Source organism: Pelodiscus sinensis, chromosome 5 (genome assembly GCF_052426305.1).
Source record: "Pelodiscus sinensis isolate ZL-2025 chromosome 5, ASM5242630v1, whole genome shotgun sequence".
NCBI classification, from domain to species: Eukaryota; Metazoa; Chordata; order Testudines; family Trionychidae; genus Pelodiscus; species Pelodiscus sinensis.
The window spans coordinates 7577767-7597152 of record NC_143056.1 but is presented as its reverse complement, the minus strand read 5'-3'; the positions used below and the strand labels follow the sequence as shown (position 1 = coordinate 7597152).

Here is a 19386-nt window from a genome sequence, read left to right as displayed (position 1 = left end):
ACTGTTTAGCTGCGTAAACTGAGTGAGGCTTTTGCTTTGACAATTCTGTACCATCTAGCCCTCTTAGGTGGCCAAAAAAAAAAAAAAGTGTTAAGTTCATTATTCCTTTGAGCATATGCGATGGGCAGGTAGAGGGATATGCGATGGGCAGGTAGAGGGATGAGAGTGTCTTGGTATCTGTTCCTCCTTTAGAGTTTCAGTCCTTGTCTAGAAAGATTTCCAGTGAGGAACGAGGAGAGAGTCTATGTGGAAGATGTTCCCTGCTGCCTGTGTCTTGTTTGACCTTTGTTCCCTCTTATTCCCCTGCAGTGAGGGCAGGGGTCTGGACTCAACCTCTCGAGGTCCCTTTCAGGAATAGGATTATTACCCTGTAACGCCAGTAATGCAGAGTACACGTTGCTCTGGTTACAGCAGACCCACTTCCAAGCCCCTCAGCCCTGCCCAGAGGCTGGCCACGTGTTATCATACAGGTACATCTTATAACTTCACAGGCAACGTGGCCACATTTTTTTGGAAAGACACCAACCGGCAAACTTGGAGATTTCTAGTGACCCCTTACCAGGCACGCCTTATACAAGAGGCTATCATCGTAGTGTGCAGCGTGGGAACCCAAGGAGGAGGATCACCTGTCCCAGGTTAGGCAGGACACTTCTGAAATGCAGAGTCAAAGTTCTGGCCTGAAGGACTCTGGGACAGCATTGGTCCTGGATTCCCCACAGCGGTGGCCCATGCAGGGTAGGCCCACTGCTCAGTGAGGAGGGAGAAACAGCAACAGGGAGCTCGAAAATGGCAGAGATGCTCAATGACGTGTTTCGATCTTCACTGAGAAGTCTGAAGGAATGCCTAACAGTGAATGCTAGCGGGAAGGGGGTAGGTTTAGAGGATAAAATAATAAAAACACCCGAACAACTTAAAAAAAAAATCACTTAAGTTAGATGTCTGCAAGTCACCAGGGCCTGATGAAATGCATCCTAGAATATGCAAGGAGCTGATACAAGAGGTATCTGAGCCTTTAGCTATCATCTTCGGAAAATCATTGAAGACAGGAAAGATTCCAGAAGACTGGAAAAGGGCAAATCTAGTGTCCATCTATAACAGCGTTTCCCAACCAGGGTTCCGCATCCCATCATCAGAGGTTCCACAAAAAATCATGGACTAAAATGTTTTTTCTTAAAATGTAAGCTGACGTAGCTCTTTACAAATACATTTTCTTGACAATAATGTAGCAGTAATTGAACTGCGCTTCCTGCTGTCAACTTTTTCTGGCCAAGCAAATATTTTCATAGGTAGGGGTTCCTCGGGCTATGAAAAGTTTTTAGGGGTTCCTCCATGGGGAAAATGGTTGGGAATCACTGATCTATAAAAAGGGAAATAAGAACAACCCAGGAAACTACAGACCAGGCAGTTTAACTTCTGTGCCAGGAAAGATAATGAAGTAATTAAGGAATTAATCTGCAAACACCTGGAAGATAAGGTGAGAGGGAACAGACAGTATGGATTTGTAAAGAAGAAATCGTGTCAAACCAATCTGATAGCTTTCTTTGATAGGACAATGAGTCTTGTGGCTAAGGGAGAAGTGGTGGATATGGTATATCTAGATTTTAGTAAGGCATTTAATACAGTCTTGTATGACCTTATCAATAAACGAGATAAATACAACTTAGATGGGGCTACTATAAGGTGGGTGCATAACTAGCTTGATAACCGTTCTCAGAGTAGTTATTAACAGTTCACAATTCTGCTGGAAAAGTATAAGTGGGCCTCCACAGGGGTCTGTTTTGGGACTGGTTCCATTCAATATTTTCGTCAACAATTTAGATATTGGCATAGAGAGTATGCTTTAAAGTTTGCAGATGGCACCAAGCTGGGAGGGGTTGCATCTGCTTTGGAGGATAGGGTCATAATTCAAAATGATCTGGACAAATTGGAGAAATGGTCTGAGGTGAACAGGATGAAGTTTAATAAGGACAAATCCAAAGTGCTCCACTTAGGAAGGCACAATCAGTTTCACATACAGAATGGGAAGCGACCGTCTAGGAAGGGGTACTGCAAAAAGGGATCTAGGGGTTATAGTGGACCACAAGCTAAATATGAGTCAGTGTTACACTATTGCTAGGGAAAAAAAGATTCTAGGATGCATTAACAGGTGTGTTGTGAGCAAGACACGAGAAGTCATTCTGCTCTGCGCTGATTAGGCCTCAGTTGGAGTATTGTGTCCATTTCTGTGCATCACATTTCAAGAAAGAATGTGGAGAAATTGGAGAAGGTCCAGAGAAGAGCAACAAGAATGATGAAAGGTCTAGAGAACATGACCTATGAAGGAAGGCTGAAAGAATTGGGCTTGTTTAGTTTCGAAAAAAAAGACAGAGGGGACATGATAATGGTTTAAGTATCTAAAAGGGTATCCTAAGGAAGAGGGAGAAAAATTGTTCTCCTTGGCCTCTGAGGCTAGAGCAAGCAGCAATGGGCTTAAATTTCAGCAAGGGAAGTTTAGGTTTCAACATCAGGAAAAATTTCTTAACTGTCAGGTTGGTCAAACACTGGAATAAGCTAAATATGAGTCAGGGAGGAGGTGGGGAGGGTTGGATTGGAGAACGTTCTAGAATAGGCTAACGAGCTTCTGCTTAGTGTCAGAGTACAAGACTTTGTCCTGTAGACCACGTGAGTGCACCACAGAGAAGGCAGATGCCTAATCGCTTGGCTGAGGAAGGGGTAGCAAGCCAGCAGGGAGCCATTCCACCTAGCACGGATGTCGGTTGTGCTTACAACTGCAGTGAGTAATCACCACACAGCGCTGACTAATACTTCCAGAGTCTTCAAAGACTTGGGGGGAGGGGAGGACAGAGGGTGTTCAAACGTCAATGAAGCCAGCACCTACACTCCATCGACTCCTTTGAAAGATTCTAAGGGTACAGGGACCAGACAAGTCTCTGCGCGTGGAGATGCGCAAGACAAGAATAGCGCAACAAGTCCCATCTCCCAATTCAGTCAAGAGCCCTGGTTTAAAATGGAAGTTAACGGGCAACACCTTCAGACACACAGCTAGCACGTACACTGGCTGGTATTTGCATGCAGGCTGTATGGGTTTGTACAGAGAGTCACTTTCATTATTCATACACTGAAGCAGTGTGAGGAGAACACCAGACTGTAGTTTTTGGAGAGCACTGGCTGTTACACATACATACCCTTGTGAGCACCGATTGCGTTAGTCTAGCAGGGAAGGGTTCTGACAGTCACAGTCATACGGTCTTAAGATTTCCGAAGCCAAAGTGGCAAGTTCGATGGGTTAGCGCAGCTCTACAGAAAGCATGGTGAGGTTCTGCTGCATGACTAGGAGTAAAAGAACGGTCCCATTCTAACAGTAAGGTCGTTGACCAAGTGCAGATGCTCAATTCCACCCACAGCTGCAGAAAGTGCCACTGAACGGCTAAGCTCCCATGTCATGGGTGTGCTGTGGAGGTTGAGTCAGCTGTGAACTGCTGACTAACAGTGCAACTTCCTGACCAGACATCACCCCATGTCTGAGCCCTGCAGCAACTAATTTGTTTTATAAGAGGCATGGGAATACTGGGCTCCAGTAACTATGGACTGTCTGCAAATCAGAACTGGAAGGAACCTCAAGAGGTTATCAAGTCTAGTCCCCTGCCCTCATGGCAAGACTATTACCTCTAGACCATCCCTGCCAGGTGTTGGCCTCACCTGTTCTTAAGTCTCCAATGATGGGGATTCCACAACCTCCCTAGGCAATTTATCCCAGTGCTTAACCACCCTGAGAGGTAGGATGTTTTTCCTTAATGTGCACCCTAAACTGCCCTTCTTGTGATTTAAATCCATTGCTTCTTGTCCTATTTTCAGAGGTTTGGACAAAACTCCTCCTTGTAGGAACCTTTTAGATACTTGAAAGTTATGTTCCTCCTCAGTCATCTTTTCCAGACTTAACCCCAATTCTTCCCATCTTCCCTCATTAGGTCTAGATTAAGGGTTGTCAGGCATCATTGCTCCATGATCCCCTTCTACAAATGAGTTACTATATGACCCCAAGATGGGATACCAAAGCCTGATCCCCTTCACCCAGGACAGTGGGCAAAAGCCCAAAGGTTTCAGCCCCAGGCAGGGAGCTTGTAACCTGAACCCCCCTACCCAAGGCAGAAGCCCCTCAACTTCAGCCCTGGGTCCCCCAAGTCAGCCCCAGAGACCCTATTAAAATGAGGTCATGAGCCACTTCAAGGACCACTATTCTAACCCTTCCTTTTCGTTACTCTTTTTCGACGGTCTCCAAATTATCCACATCTTTCCTGAAGTGTGGTGGGTGAAAACTGGACACAATACTCCAGCTGAGGCCTAATCAGTGCCAAGCAGAGCAGAAGGACTTCATGTCCTGCTCACACATCACAGAATTATGCTTTTTTGCAACCGTGTTGACGGTTTAGTTTGTGATCCACTAGGACCTCAAGAGCCCCTTCTGCAGGGCTCTGAAAAAGTCATTTCCCATTTTGTATGCGAGAAATGGACTGTTCCTTCTTAAGTGGCATACTCTGCATTTGTCCTTATTGCACTGCAATCTATTTACCATTTCTGCAGACAATGCTGAATTTTAATCCTGTCCTCCAAAGTTCATGCAATCCCCTCCCAATTTGGTATCTTCTACAAACTTGGTTTACTCTACCATTATCTAACTTACCGATGAAGATCTTGAACAGAATTGGGCCCAGAACTAATCTTTGCAGTTCCCCACTCGTTATGCCCTTCCAGCAGGACTAGGGACTCCACTGTGCACCCAGCTAGAGACTAGCTTAGATCACCCACACAAAGCTCAAGTTTTGACAGACTAGAAATTCTTCCTCCTATTCTACCATGGCATCAACAGTGCAAGGGTTGCTTCCATATTCCTCCAAGCCATGACTATTGCCAGCAGATTAGAAGGCCAGAAGTGTCCCTCTCAAAGCTACAACGCTGGAGATTTTCTGGGGTTTAAGGCTTTGAGAACACCAAGAGGAGTCAACTGGAGAAGTCCTTGGCTTGTGGTGTTTGTATCTTGGACACCTGTGTGCCAACCAATACATTTATATCATCCCAAGTGACTATTCTGCAAGGCACAAGGCAGCAGCGCTCAGACCCAGCTTTTACGAGATTAAGGAGGCTCAGAGTCCCTGGCCTATATGTTCTTCCGCTACCACTCTCTGCTACACTAAAATCCTCCGCATCCCAGGGAGCCATTGGTGAGAGGCAAGTGTCTTGTTCATCTTGAGCTAGCTTAGAACTTAACTGGCTGTACTAGGCAGCAGGCTCCCTCTTCACGACTTTAAAAAACCTTAAACAAATGGTCCTGTAGCACCTTGGAGACTAACAACCAAAAAACTCCAGCCATCTGAAGTGGGCTGTGCCCACAAAAGCTCATGATACTATTGACATGTTTTGTTAGTCTATAAAGTGCTACCAGACCATTTGTTGTGGGTTTTTTAAAAATTTGTATTTAGAGAGACACTCATGAGTGTCTTCCTGGGCACAACCCACTTCTTTAGTTGACAAATACACCCCTCTCCATGACTGTTAGGCATGGATGCACCATTAAAGCCTTCTTGGAAAGAGTAGCCAGAACACCCCAAAGATCTGAGATCTTGCACAGCTGTTGCCATGAGAAGTCCAGGATGATCACACAGGACTGGCACTTAAAATGGGTAGCCCTTCCTGAAACTTTTGTAGTGAGGGAGAAGTGCTGACAGGAGAGACTTGGACAAACAGCCTCAAGTGTTACATTTAACCTCCTTGATGCCAATTCTAACAATTCAGGTGGGCAATAGCTTACTTCTCCTAGAGGCTTTATAGTATTTGCAGACCCTTGATTGGTTACCAGCAAGACTGCAAACTCAGGAAGGAAGTGATATTTGAAAGGATCTTAGAGTTGCTGATAACTGAAGTCCTAACATGGAAGTTGACCTGCCAGTTTTTGGTCACTTCCCCTTGCCAAGGGAAATATTCCGTGCCAAACTGGATTTGTCGAGCCTTTGGAAGATGGATTCTCAGACATTAAAGGATTGAGACAGTCTTGTGCAAGAGGTCAGACATTGGGTGGCTGAGGGTCTGGCCAGTACTCTTGTAATAGGGGTTAGAGGTTAACCTCTGGCAGCGTTACTGCTGCCCTCAAGTCATGGGAGATTGCGAGTTAGAAAGAATCCCCCATTTACACTTGTTTAAACCTGCAAGTGGCCCTGTGCAACATGCTGCAGAAAAAAGCAAGAGAAAAACAAAAATCCAGGGTCCCTGCCAATCTGGGAAAATTCCTTCCCAACTCCCAACACGGCAGCCAGTTTGACCTTGGAGTATTGGAGCAAGACTCACCGGGCAGATGCTACAGAGATTTTTCCCATGTAACACAGTCTTCCCCATCTAGTGTCCTGTCTCCAGCAGTTGAGGATTATTGCTACTGGCAACAGCCAATGGGCCGTGTGCTATCGTAGGCAGTGCCACCGTAAACATAAAGCTCAGTCTTCAAGCAAATTAGGCTTTTGGCCAACACTTCTCTCCTTGGAAGGCTCTTCCAGAACTTCACTGCTCCAATATTAGTCTCAAAACTAAGTGAAAGTTTCTAAGTTTGCTGATGGGCTGTTTATATCCTTTGTCCTTGTGTTCATACAGGTGCTTAATGTCAATAACTCTGCTCCCCATTGTATTTAAGGAGAACAATTGTATCTCCAAGACTTTTTGGCTCAAGAAGCCAACCTGAGTCCTCTTAATCCATTCCTCTGATCATCCTAGTAGCTATTCTCTGCACCCCTTCTTGTTTGAATTCAGCTTTAAGACAACCAGAATGACACATGGGATCCCGGAGGGGGGGGGAGAAGAGAGGAGATCAACAGCACCTAGTCTAACACTTCCCAGTCTCTACTGGAAATACCCAGTCTGAGGCATCCTATGAAAAGCAAATGCAGTCCTATCTACCCCATATTGATGGGTCAGTCATCCTGTGGTCAGCCACTACAGTGAGATCTTTTCTACCACTAACTGAGCAAAAATTGCTGTTAGCGCCTAGATGTATGACCTTGCACTATCACTCCCATTTATAAGGTCAGCCAGATCTTGTTGCTTACATCCCTAACTGGAATATCCAACTAGTCGACTATCCAATAAGCTTATGCTTATTGGATAGTCAACTAGTGATGACTAGTTGCTTCCTCTACCTTCCTGCCTTAGCCCCAGATTCCATCTTCCTTTCCAAGTGCAGACTAATTGTTCTTATCAGCCTCTTGTAACTAGTCTTTGAAATGCTACTAGACTAATCATTGAGGTTTTTCCTGTTACAGACTCTGCTATCCCTCTGAAGTGTATCTACTCACTGCCTGTTTTTCTTCCTTCCCTTCCATTTCCTCTCGCCCCCCCCCCCCCCCCCATTTATTCTTGGATCTGAACTTCCAACACTCCGGTCATCTGAAGAAGTGGGTTGTGCCCATGAAAGCTCACGATACTATTGACATGTTGTGTTAGTCTTTGAAGTGCTACTAGACTATTTGTTGTTTTACATTTTTCCTGTTATACTAACTCAGCAACCCCTCTAACCCCTCGTGTCATTAAGGCCTGTCCCCACTCAAGGTTTAGGTCCACACAGCTACATTGGTTAGAATATGAACTCCACAAGGCAGCTACGTCAGGCTAACTTTGGAGCAGAGATGCAGCTAGGTTGATGGAAGACAATCTTCCTGTTGCAGTGGAAGCCTCCTCAAATAATGGTAGGAAGACCCCTTCCCTAGGCACAGGCTGCCTCAATACCACAGAATTACGCAAGCCTAGCTGTGCTGCTAGAGTTTCTGTTGGGTATGCCTGTGCTAAAAATAAAATAAAAAAAAATCCCATACGCTTCATGCCATAGGCTCCTCTGAGACTATGCCCAGAAGTGCCCGATTTGTGCAATCCTTCAAGAACAGAAACGGTGGCAGGTTAGTTCCTTCCCTCCCAGAACAGAGCCCTGACCACCACACCCGGCTACTTAAAAGTCACCAGGGTTCACCAGCACGCACCCTCCATTCCCAGCACAGAAGAGTGGCAGCACGTTTGCTACGTCCCATGGTAGCGGGTGAATGGGGCCGTTTTCTTGCGGTACAGGATTTATTGGTTTAAAATGAAGTGGTCCTGAGAGCCATGCTGTGGAGGAAACAGAGCTGCTCGTGAAACAGGAGAGCCAGATGAGGAAGGAGGAGTGTGGCGCATCTTGTAAGCTCACCGATTAGTGACCGAACTGTTCAGTTTCGCTAGCTAGCTTAAGCTAAATACAGGACTGTGTAGCACTTTAAAGACTAACAAGATGGTTTATTAGATGATGAGCTTTCGTGGGCCAGACCCACTTCCTGAGATCAAATAGATCAAACATCATCTAATAAACCATCTTGTTAGTCTTTAAAGTGCTACATTGTCCTGTATTTAGCTTCAGCTACCCCAGACTAACACGGCTACATTGCTATCACTATTCTGCTAGCTAGCTTAGACATTTGTGGGGGCAGAAGGATTTCCCAGGCTAAGCATGGCTTCCATTCATGTCTGCTCCAGTGTAATTAAAGTCAGGGAAGCTGTCTCATCAGTTGCAGCCTTAAAAAGGGAAACCCAGACAGGTGGGAGGCCATGGAGGAGTCTACTTTAGGGAGGCAGCCTGCCATAGGAGCATTAGGGCTGTGCCTTCCAGGAGACCAGAGTCGTACTGATATACATGGTGGGAGTGATAAGGAAGCAATATATTCCAGCAGGCTCGTGGGAAGGGAAGCACGAGGCTGAAGTTACCCATAAGAGGCCCTTCAAGGAAGGGGTCTGACTGCCAGAAGACTTCTTTCAGAGCTAAGCTACTTGGAAGATACCAAGATATCCACGGGCTGTAATCAAGCTATTTTAGATCTCGCCCTTCAGTGTCCAAGCCAATGCTTGGACTTATGATTTGGAGATGCACCTCTTAGGAGGTCTGATGGGGGAAGGAGGGAGAGAAAGGTCAATTGGAGACAAACTGCTGTATCGGTCATAACGGGAGAAGCAAGACCTCAGAATAAGCTTGATCAAGTTAAGATGAAAGCATAACCTACTTTAACAAGCAGAGGCTGGGTAAAGAGAGATGCAAGTGATGTATCCAACTGCTCACACACAGCATCAAAACTTGTCGATAGTGAGCAACAGAAGGAAAACCACAACTGCTACAGCTAAAATCAGCACATCTGACTCCCAAGACTGAAAATGAGCATTGACAAGTTATAGCAGGGCTGGAAGCCCAGAGAAAATCCCAACCAGTTTCTGCTCCACCCATCGCTGGACTGTGGGAAGCGGTGGTTGTGTTTCAAACAGGTAGTTAAGTACAGAAATAATGCAGTTTGTCAGTAGGTGTGTGTGTGAATTAGAGGCCCAGAACAGCTCATCTTCACACGCCAGCACAATTTCACGCTTGAGTTGTTTGAGGTAAAGGATGCGTTTGATACACCAGGCCAGGTGTGAACTATAGTGATAGGAGACAAAAGCATGAAGAAAAATAAAAGCTACTTTCTGGACATTCCTAGAGGCCTTGATTATACAATCCTCTCCACGAACACTGTGCAAGACAACCAACAGGTGGCCCTGCTTTGAAAGAGGTACTTACCCTCAGCTTGCAAGTCAGTATGGTAGTTAGGATTGTAGCTGTAGTACACCATGCTGCAAAGATGTGCCCGGGGTACACAACATTCAGTACCACACACTGGCAGAGCATCAAGAACTGAAGGACGGTGTTTGCTAATTGAAGTCCCCAGCTAAAACCTCTCCAACGCATCATTAGTGATTTTCAGCCCATCCTGGACAATGATCCCTCGCTCTCACAGGCCTTGGGAGGTAGGCCGGTCCTTGCCCACAGACAACCCGCCAACCTGAAGCATATTCTCACCAGCAACTACACACCGCACCATAATAACTCGAACTCAGGAACCAATCCTTGCAACAAACCTCGGTGCCAACTCTGCCCACATATATACACCAGCAACACCATCACAGGACCTAACCAGATCAGCCATACTGTCACTGGTACATTCTCCTGCACATCCACCAACGTAATATATGCCATCATGTGCCAACAATGCCCCACTGCTATATACATCGGCCAAACAGGACAGTCCCTACGTAAAAGAATCAATGGACACAAATCTGATATTAGGAATGGCAACATACAAAAACCTGTAGGGGAACACTTCAATCTTCCTGGACACACAATTGCAGATCTAAAAGTAGCCATCCTGCAGCAAAAAAACTTCAGGACCAGACTTCAAAGAGAAACTGCTGAGCTACAGTTCATCTTTAAGTTTGACACAATCAACTCTGGATTAAACAAAGACTGTGAATGGCTTGCTAACTACAAAAGCAGCTTCTATTCTCTTGGAATTCACACCTCCAGATCAGCTGCTAGAAGTGGGCCTCATCCTCCTTGATTGGATCCACCTGGTCATCTCCAGCCTGATCCTGGCCTGCATATTTATTCCTGCCTCTGGAAATTTCCACTACATGCATCTGATGAAGTGGGTCTTTGCCCACGAAAGCTTATGCTCCTACACTTCAGTTAGTCTATAAGGTGCCACAGGACTCCTCGTCGCTTTTGCAGATTCAGACTAACACGGCTACCCCTCTGATAATTGAAGTGTCACCCTTGAGCAAGTTGCAATTTACACAAGAGACATTGTGTAAATTATGTAGAACGTGATTTGTTGGACAAAAGTCAACAGTTTATGTAAGGGAAATCCCGTTTTACTAATCTGTTATAGTTCTTTGAAGGGGTTAACAAACATGCAGACAAGGGGGATCCAGTAGATATAGTATACTTGGATTTTCAGAAAGCCTTTGACAAGGTCCCTCACCAAAGGCTCTTGTGTAAATTACACGGCCATGGGATAAGAGGGAAAGTCCTTTCTTGGATTGAGAACTGGCTAAAAGACAGGAAACAAAGGGTAGGAATAAATGGTAAATTTTCAGATTGGAGAGGGGTAACTAGTGGTGTACCCCAAGGGTCAGTCCTGGGACCAATCCTTTTCAACTTATTCATAAATGATCTGGAGAAAGGGGTAAGCAGTGAGGTGGCAAAATTTGCGGATGATACCAAACTGTTTAGGATAGTGAAGACAGAAGCAGACTGTGAGGGACTCCAAGAAGATCTCACCAAACTGAGTGATTGGGCAACAAAATGGCAAATGAAGTTTAATGTGGATAAATGTAAAGTAATGCACATTGGAAAAAATAACCCCAACAACATGTACAGTATGATGGGGGCTAATTTGGCTATGACAAATCAGGAAAGATCTTGGAGTGATCGTGGACAGTTCTCTGAAAACTTCCATACAGTGTGTAGCGGCAGTCAAAAAGGCAAATAGGATGCTAGGAATTATTAGGAAAGGGATAGAAAATAAGACCCAGAATATCTTACTGCCCCTGAATAAAACTATGGAACGCCCACATCTTGAATACTGTGTACAGATGTGGTCTCCTCACCTCAAAAAAGATATTTTGGCCTTGGAAAGGGTTCAGAAAAGGGCAACTAAAATGATTAGGGGTTTGGAACAGGTCTCATATGAGGAGAGGTTAAAGCGACTGGGACTTTTCAGTTTAGAAAAGAGGAGACTGAGGGGGGATATGATAGAGGTCTATAAAATCATGAGTGGTGTGGAGAGGGCCGATAAAGAAAAGTTATTTATTAGTTCCCTAAATAGAAGAAATAGAGGACACCAAATGAAATTAATGGGCAACAGGTTTAAAACTAATAAAAGAAAGTTCTTCTTCACACAGCGTGTAGTCAACCTGTGGAACTCCTTGCCAGAGGAGGCTGTGAAGGCTAGGACTGTAACAGAGTTTAAAGAGAAGCTAGATAATTTCATGGAGGTTAGGTCCATAAAAGGCTATTAGCCAGGGGATAAAATGGTGTCCTTGGCCTCTGTTTGTCAGAGGCTGGAGAGGGATGGCAGGAGACAAATCGCTTGACCATTGTCTTTGGTCCACCCTCTCTGGGGCACCTGGTGTTGGCCACTGTCGGCAGACAGGCTACTGGGCTAGATGGACCTTTGGTCTGACCCAGTACGGCCGTTCTTATGTACATTGTCAATGCAAGTGCTGCACTATGGAGAGTTTAAGATTGAAGTGGGCCCCCTTGTTTCAGTTTAAAAGTGCCCTGTGTCACCTTAGGTAGGTCATCAGGTAAATTAAGGCCATTCCTTAGCAATTAGCTAACAATACTGGGCACTTGTGTGTCACCACAAAGGGGTTGCTCCAGTCTAGGCTAGCTAGTTTTAGCTAGAGAGCTCTCAGGCTCAAAAATGCTCAGCTTTTTTTTTTGGGGGGGGGGGGGAGGGAGGAGGAGGAGGAGGAGAATAAGGGTGTTGATGAATGAAGGGCTTTAGACATACCAGGCACTTCCTACCCCTGCCATCTCAAACTCCATGGACCCGATCCTCCTCCACGTGTGGTTGCTTGCACTTTCACGAGCGAATGCTGTCATTCTGACTCACGAGGATTTTACACTCACTCTGCACCAGAGCAGTGGTTTTCGATCTGGGGTCCAAGGGCAACGGGGGTGGGGGTCTGCAGACCACATGCATGATTTCCAGAGAGGTCTGCCAATGAAGATGATCGCTGCATAGAACAGTCCCGTCCATAGGATGAATCGGGGAGAGGGAAGCAGCTACAAGCCCTGCATTCTGGGGTCCCAACAGCAGCTGCCCCAAGGGACTGGGGAATTACAGGGGCCACTTCTCCCCCACGGGTGATGGGAGCCAGAGCAGTGCAGCAGCCAGCTCTGCCCTGCTGCGCTGTTGTCTCCCAGACCACTACATGCCGCTTCTCAGCGGTAGCGGGAAGCTAAGTGCCCCCATTGCAGGACACACTGGTTCCTGCAGCCCATGGAGAAGTGCAGGCCAGGAGGGTAGTGGAGTGGAGCAAAATACTGGGCTACTTCAGCTCCCCTGCTGCTGCCACACCAGGCCCATGATCCCCTGGGTCGCACTGCTTGGGGAGAGTGGGCAACACAGAGCATGGACAGGGCCTGCTACGGGGAGGGAGGGGGGTGGGTTGCCCTAGGACCTGCACCTTTGGGCACTGGGGGTGTGTGTCCCAGGACCTGTACATCCCCCCCCATTGGGACAGCCTTGCCCTTGCACTAGTACATGTGACTGCACAGACCAGTTCAAGATCAGGCCCTGTAAGCATGCATACAGTTCGCCTATTTGCTAAAAGGCATCCTGGATTCCCTGCTCCTCAGCTGGAATTCCATAGCTGCTGGAGTTCAGATTCAGATCAGTCTGGAAGCTAGAAGGAAGCAGGAAGCCTTCCCCCCACCCCCTCACCTCCAAGTCAGTTCTCCTTGCAGGGAAAAAAAAAAAAAAAAAAAAAGCTGGCCCTTCCGTTTCTCGCAGTCATTGGAGATATTTTGCAATTTCAGAAGCAGCGCTAACTCTGCACGTAAGGATCTTTTTAAGCACTGAAGAAAGCCGGATGCACATAACACACTGCAGCATGCAAGTCATTTACAAGAGTAACACAAAAAAGATATCCAGGCTGCAAGACTTATCAATAAGTGCTTAATGTCCCACCTTCACTTTGACTTTTGGGGGGCTATGTTGAACACTTATGGGTAGATCAACTTGAAACTGGCAGAGACAGAAGCGGTAAAACAACCAATATTGCCTATGGACCTATTTTGTTACCCTGGGTGTTTATGACTTGGACCATTTTTTAAAAAAATTGAGAGTGTCACCAGTGTTCAGGTGGGGTGTTTTTTGGGGGGAGGAGGGGAATGTTGAAGAAACGGTGCAGCTCAGCAGCTCGTCTTGTGCATTATCATGTGAACGCCAGTGTCCTGGGGAAAATGAAGTCATAATTCCCCTGTGACCGAGCAATTTCCCTCGGCTGGAGATTCCTTTGTGCGCCTTGGAACAGCTGAGAGCTGCAGAGTCAGGCACAGCAAGGGGGACAATGAAACCCAGCCAGGAGCAAAGTACTGCCCGATGGACCAAGCAAGTCACCCACTCGCATCGATGCGCAGGGAGAGCGGTTCCGAGGCTGGAGCCGGGATCCAAACTGGGGGCATTAGAGAGGGTGGGAGAGGGTGGGTGACCCCCCCAAAAAAAGCTCTAATAAAAGGGAGAGGAGCCAGAGCCAAGTGACAACCCGACACAAGCCAGCATCCCCATCAGTCCTGGCCCCTCTGGCCTGGGGGCTGAGCCTAGGTCAGCGAGAGAGCCCTGCAGCCCCAGATGCAGGAGAAACAACCTGCCAAGACTGGGGGGAGAGGAGAAAAACGCAGCCACAATAGCAGGAGAGACTCGAGCCGGTGACGTAATGGTTGGCAACAGTCCAGCCACCACTTTCTCTGCTCCCCTTTGCAAGCCCAGTTCAGCAGCCCGGAGGAGGGGTGGTGGTGGTGGTGGTGGGGGGGGGGTCTGGCTTCCCAAGTGATACTGGGGGGGGGGTGCAAAGCAAACCAAGGCGAGTCCCTCGCAGCCTCCCCCCCCCTCCCTTCCCAAGTTTGCAGAATTTGGTAAACAACCCCCCCCCCCCCCTCTCCGCCGCTTACCTCCGCGAAATAGAGGTTGAGCAGGCAGAGGCTGGCGAAGAGCAGGCAGCCCGGCAGGCAGAAGAGCAGCCAGTGGGGCAGCGGCTGGTGCTGCAGCGGGGCGGCCCGCAGGGAGTTCTGCAGGTAGCAGGAGAAGAGCACGGTGCGGAGCGCGGCCCACAGCAGGCAGAGGAAGAGGCAGAGCGGGCGGTAGCCCAGCCGCCTCTCGCCGTAGCAGAGCAGCAGCCAGAGCTGCAGGTAGGCGAAGAGGAAGAGGGCGGCGTACAGGGCGGTGTGCAGCACCGTCAGCCCCAGCTCCACCGGGTAGGGGATGGCGGGCATCGCCCCGGGGGGGGCAGGCACGGTCCCGCGCATGGGGGGGTGCAATGGAAACCAGGGCCGGGGGGGGAGCCCCCTCCCCGGGAAGCAGCGCGGCTACACCCCCATGCAACAAAAGCCAGCGCGCCCGCCCGCCTGGCTGCAGCGCGCCCGGGCTCCGGCAACAACTCGCGGCTGGAGACGATCAGCTGAGCCAGATTATTTGAGGCGCTCGCTCCGGACAGCGGGCTGTTCCCATTGGCTCCCGCCGGGCCCGCCCGCGCCGCCCCGCGCGGCCCTGCCCAGTGGCTGCCGCGACTGTCGCTCACCGCCGGCCCGCCCTCCGAGAGCTAGCCGGGCTCGGCTTTGGGCTTGGGTTGCCGGCGCCGCCCGACCCGGCTCTTCCTCCCCTCCCCCCCCCCCCGACACTTTGTTCGCCTCCAACCGCGGGTGTTGTTTTCCCGGCGCAGCGAGCGCCCCCCCCCCCCCCGCCCGAGCCGCCGCGCGCTGCCTGGGACTGGGCTCAGCCGAGCGGAGCGCGGCCTGCGCGGGCGGGCGCCTCTTCTGGGGGCGCGGGGCGCGGGAGGCTGCTGCGGGGCTCGCTTCCCCCTCGGGGGGCCGGCAGCGCAGGGACCCCCAGGGCTATAGGGGATAACTCAGAGCCCCCCCACGTCTATAGGGGATAGCCCAGAGCCCCCCCCAGTGCTATAGGGGATAGCCCAGAGCCCCCCCCAGTGCTATAGGGGATAACTCAGAGCCCCCCCCCAGTGCTATAGGGGATAGCCCAGAGCCCCCCCAGTGCTATAGGGGATAGCCCAGAGCCCCCCCCAGTGCTATAGGGGATAACTCAGAGCCCCCCCCAGTGCTATAGGGGATAGCCCAGAGCCCCCCCCAGTGCTATAGGGGATAACTCAGAGCCCCCCCCAGTGCTATAGGGGATAGCCCAGAGCCCCCCCCAGTGCTATAGGGGATAGCCCAGAGCCCCCCCAGTGCTATAGGGGATAGCCCAGAGCCCCCCCCAGTGCTATAGGGGATAGCCCAGAGCCCCCTCCCAGTGCTATAGGGGATAGCCCAGAGCTCCCTCCCAGTGCTATAGGGGATAGCCCAGAGCCCCCCCCCAGTGCTATAGGGGATAGCCCAGAGCCCCCCCCAGTGCTATAGGGGATAGCCCAGAGCCCCCTCCCAGTGCTATAGGGGATAGCCCAGAGCCCCCCCCAGTGCTATAGGGGATAGCCCAGAGCCCCCCCCAGTGCTATAGGGGATAGCCCAGAGCTCCCTCCCAGTGCTATAGGGGATAGCCCAGAGCTCCCTCCCAGTGCTATAGGGGATAGCCCAGAGCTCCCCCCCAGTGCTATAGGGGATAGCCCAGAGCCCCCCCCAGTGCTATAGGGGATAGCCCAGAGCCCCCTCCCAGTGCTATAGGGGATAGCTCAGAGCTCCCTCCCAGTGCTATAGGGGATAGCCCAGAGCTCCCTCCCAGCGCTATAGGGGATAGCCCAGAGCCCCCCCCGTGCTATAGGGGATAGCCCAGAGCGCCCCCCCCCGTGCTATAGGGGATAGCCCAGAGCACCCCCCAGTGCTATAGGGGATAGCTCAGAGACCCCCAGTGCTCTAGGGTGGCTCAGAGCCTGACTGTTATAGGTGATACCTACAGCTCCAGCATGGTAAGATTTAGCTTGGCCTGGGTCTAGCCCTAACCATAGAGCAGCACCCTGTCATCCTGCTCTGCGTATCTGATACGGGTGAGCCCTGCTACCTGCTACCAGAGGCATCCCGAGCCAAGAGACACACAGGAGAGGAGGTAAGGGTGTGTGTGTGCTGACGTGACCCACTCCAGTGCCTGATGGAGAGCTTCAACCCACTGTCCTTGGGGCAGAGACCGGTGCCCAAAACATGCTAGCACCTGCTGGGTGAGTGAGCCCCCAAAGCTGGGGATGCTTCCTGTTGGATCTGTTTGCAGCACGAGGCGTTCCACAGAGTCCAGCGGGATGGTCCCAACCTGCAGCTGGAGTCCCTGACCTGGAGCAGAAATGTTCCCGTCCCACATGCAACAGGGCCTTTGGGTTGGACTGTAACCGGACACCCCCAAACAGGGTGACGTTAGCTCCTGCAGCCTTTGCCGCTCAAACCCTGCCGCAGGTGCTGACTTGAGAAGTGCATGAGAACCTGAAAGTGAAAGTGAAACCGCAGTGAAAGTGTCCTGAGGGCTAGTTCCTTTGTACCTACTGCCAGGGGATGCCAACAGCACTTGGGGCGGGGATATAAATGAGGTTTTAAACAATTCAAGTTATTTAAAGGGGAGCTGGGGACAGAGAGGGAATAGGATGCCCCGAAGGGATTCCCCCACAAAGGGACACATTTGGCTGGCTTTTGGGATGATGTGCACCCTCGAAATAATCAAAGCAGCTGGCCCACAGCCCGGAGTCTGGCTCTTTGCTTCTTGCTTCCTGTGCGGGTATTTTCCCTTTTCCATTTATTTAAAATCAGTGTGCGATGAAACAGGAAGGAGCATGGGGTTCCAGGAAAGAGTCCAGGTAGAGCCGTAGCGTAAATGTCTCATAGTAATAATAATGTTATGTAGCCTTTACAGAGTGTTGTAGGGGCCTGATTCACTGGTCCCTTGTACTAGATGTAAAACATCCATGCAAAAGGTCAGCCTCCTAACAGGATAGCATTTCACCCCCTTTCTGATTGAGCTGCAGGGTCAAAGGAGCGTGTACGCATCCTCTCACAACATCCCTGGGGGGAAGGCACATGAGGATTCTCCCCATTGTACAGATGGGGAAACAGAGGCAGAGAAATGGCAGGAGGTGCTCCCGGCCGTGCTGTGGGTCCGTGGCAGATCCAAGATGAATACTTGGCGCTGCCTCGCTTTCATCCCCATGTGCTTTCCTCCAATCCCTGCGGTCCTGAGACACAACCGGTGAGCTGCGTGATGCAAGCAATAAACTGGTAGCGGCTTCACTATATTTGTATTTTCAGCCAACAGAGGAAACAGTTCTGCAGCAGCCCTTGTTGAGGAATTGCATGAATCTCACCAAGGCAGCTGAGGTCTTTCTTGCTGTAGCGCCTCCCTGTCGATTCGTCCCTCCCGCCTCCTATGATATTGGGAAAGGAAGCTCTTTGGGGCTTGGTTTGCTGATCTAAACGGGGAGGTGCCTAGCTCAGTGTTGGAAGCTCAGTCAGAATGAGTGCATGCACCCTGTCTACCTTTCTGTTACCATGCTTAATTTGCTGTGGCCTTGTTGTCTTATTACTCCCGCTCCTTGAACAGGAAGCATGCAAGAGCAGCTGCTGACCCAAGCATCAATAATTTGTTCTTTTGGATTTCCCTTCAGCTCTGTTGTGAGCGTTGACTGTAATCGGATCTTTGCAAAAGCAGGGATTGAACATCTGTAAAGGCCATAGAAGTGCAATGAACTACACAGAGCAGTGTTTCATAAACTGTTTAAGACCGAAGAACACCAAACAATATTTTTTTTAATGTGGAACACCAAGGATTTTTTGTTGAGCAAAAAAAACCCCATGGGGGAAAGTTGTTGAGGAAATAAAAAAAGTCACCTGCCCCTTTAAGGGTGGCCATTTTAAACTGTTCTCCACCTGTGCCAGGGAACACAGTTTAAGAAACACTGCCACAGAGGGTAGTGAAACTGACCAGAGTGTATGCATTCCCTGTTTCAAAGCAGTTGAAATCATGGGTGTCAGGTGTACCCCCCTCTTTGGGGAGGCTAGTCCCTGCCCTGCCTCTTCCTCCTGAGGCCCCACCACCGCTGGCATACCTGCCTGTGCAGCCAAACCCCAGTCGGCACCTGGAACAGCCTTGAGTCCCAGCTGGCCTGATGGTGCCGGCCCAAGTCTGAGTCAGCCTACTGGTGCCTAGAGTGACCCTGAACCCTGGTTGGCCCACCAGAACCTGGTGTCACTCCGAATGCCAGCTGGCCCAGTGACACCTGGAGCAGTCCAGAGGAACCTCATGCCCCAGCCAGTTGCGGCCAAGTCTTGAGTCTGGGCCGCCCAGAGGAGCTCTGAGCCTTGCCACGGCCTGGCTCTGGGACTGCAGTGGGGAGCATTAGTAGAGGTTTGGGGAGGCCTAACTTCCCCCCTGCCACCATTACCACTGCCCATGGTTGAAACACTGATAAACACTTCATGCAAATAGTCTCCTTTAGCCAGAACATTTTAAGAAATATATGCCAAAATATATCTCCCTAACCCTAACACCAGCTAGTGAGGTGCTCAGAAGGCAGTGTCCTCTAATGGGTAGAGCACTGGACTAGCTGTCAGAGTGACCTTTCCCCCACGGATATTTAAATGCCCCACGGCATTTGCAATTCCGACTGGTCTCATTAGCATCCCTTTTCCGGAAAGGGGTGCCAATGTAGACACAGCCTGGAGGAAAATTCCTTCCCGACCCCAAATATGGTGATCAGCTGAACCCTGAGCATGTGGGCAAGACTCACCAGCCAGACACCCAGGAAAAGTTCTCTATAGTAACTCCTATCATTCCCTCCATTGGCCTATTTACCACTTTCAAGTAGGAATAA

General features: G+C 49.7%; 2 protein-coding genes across 7 annotated transcripts in view; one reads left to right on the top strand and one right to left on the bottom strand.

Annotated features, from left to right (window-relative positions):
• The window catches only part of GPR137C (G protein-coupled receptor 137C), a 31610-nt gene extending 16551 nt beyond the window's left edge, over positions 1-15059 (bottom strand). Inside the window, exon 1 of the mRNA XM_075926208.2 lies at positions 14546-15059. Coding sequence (XP_075782323.2) covers positions 14546-14899 — 354 coding nt within the window. The 5' untranslated portion in view covers positions 14900-15059. The remainder of the gene's footprint in view (positions 1-14545) is intronic.
• Positions 14646-19386, top strand: part of TXNDC16 (thioredoxin domain containing 16) — a 71643-nt gene continuing 66902 nt past the window's right edge. For 3 of the 6 annotated variants that reach the window (XM_075926205.2, XM_075926201.2, XM_075926202.2), the window contains exon 1: positions 16416-16643. The gene's annotated coding sequence lies outside the window, so the exon portion shown is untranslated. Of the gene's footprint in view, positions 14783-16415; positions 16644-16688; positions 17766-19386 lie in introns of those variants that run through there. The other 3 variants (XM_075926203.2, XM_075926206.2, XM_075926204.2) reach the window with 3 other exon arrangements.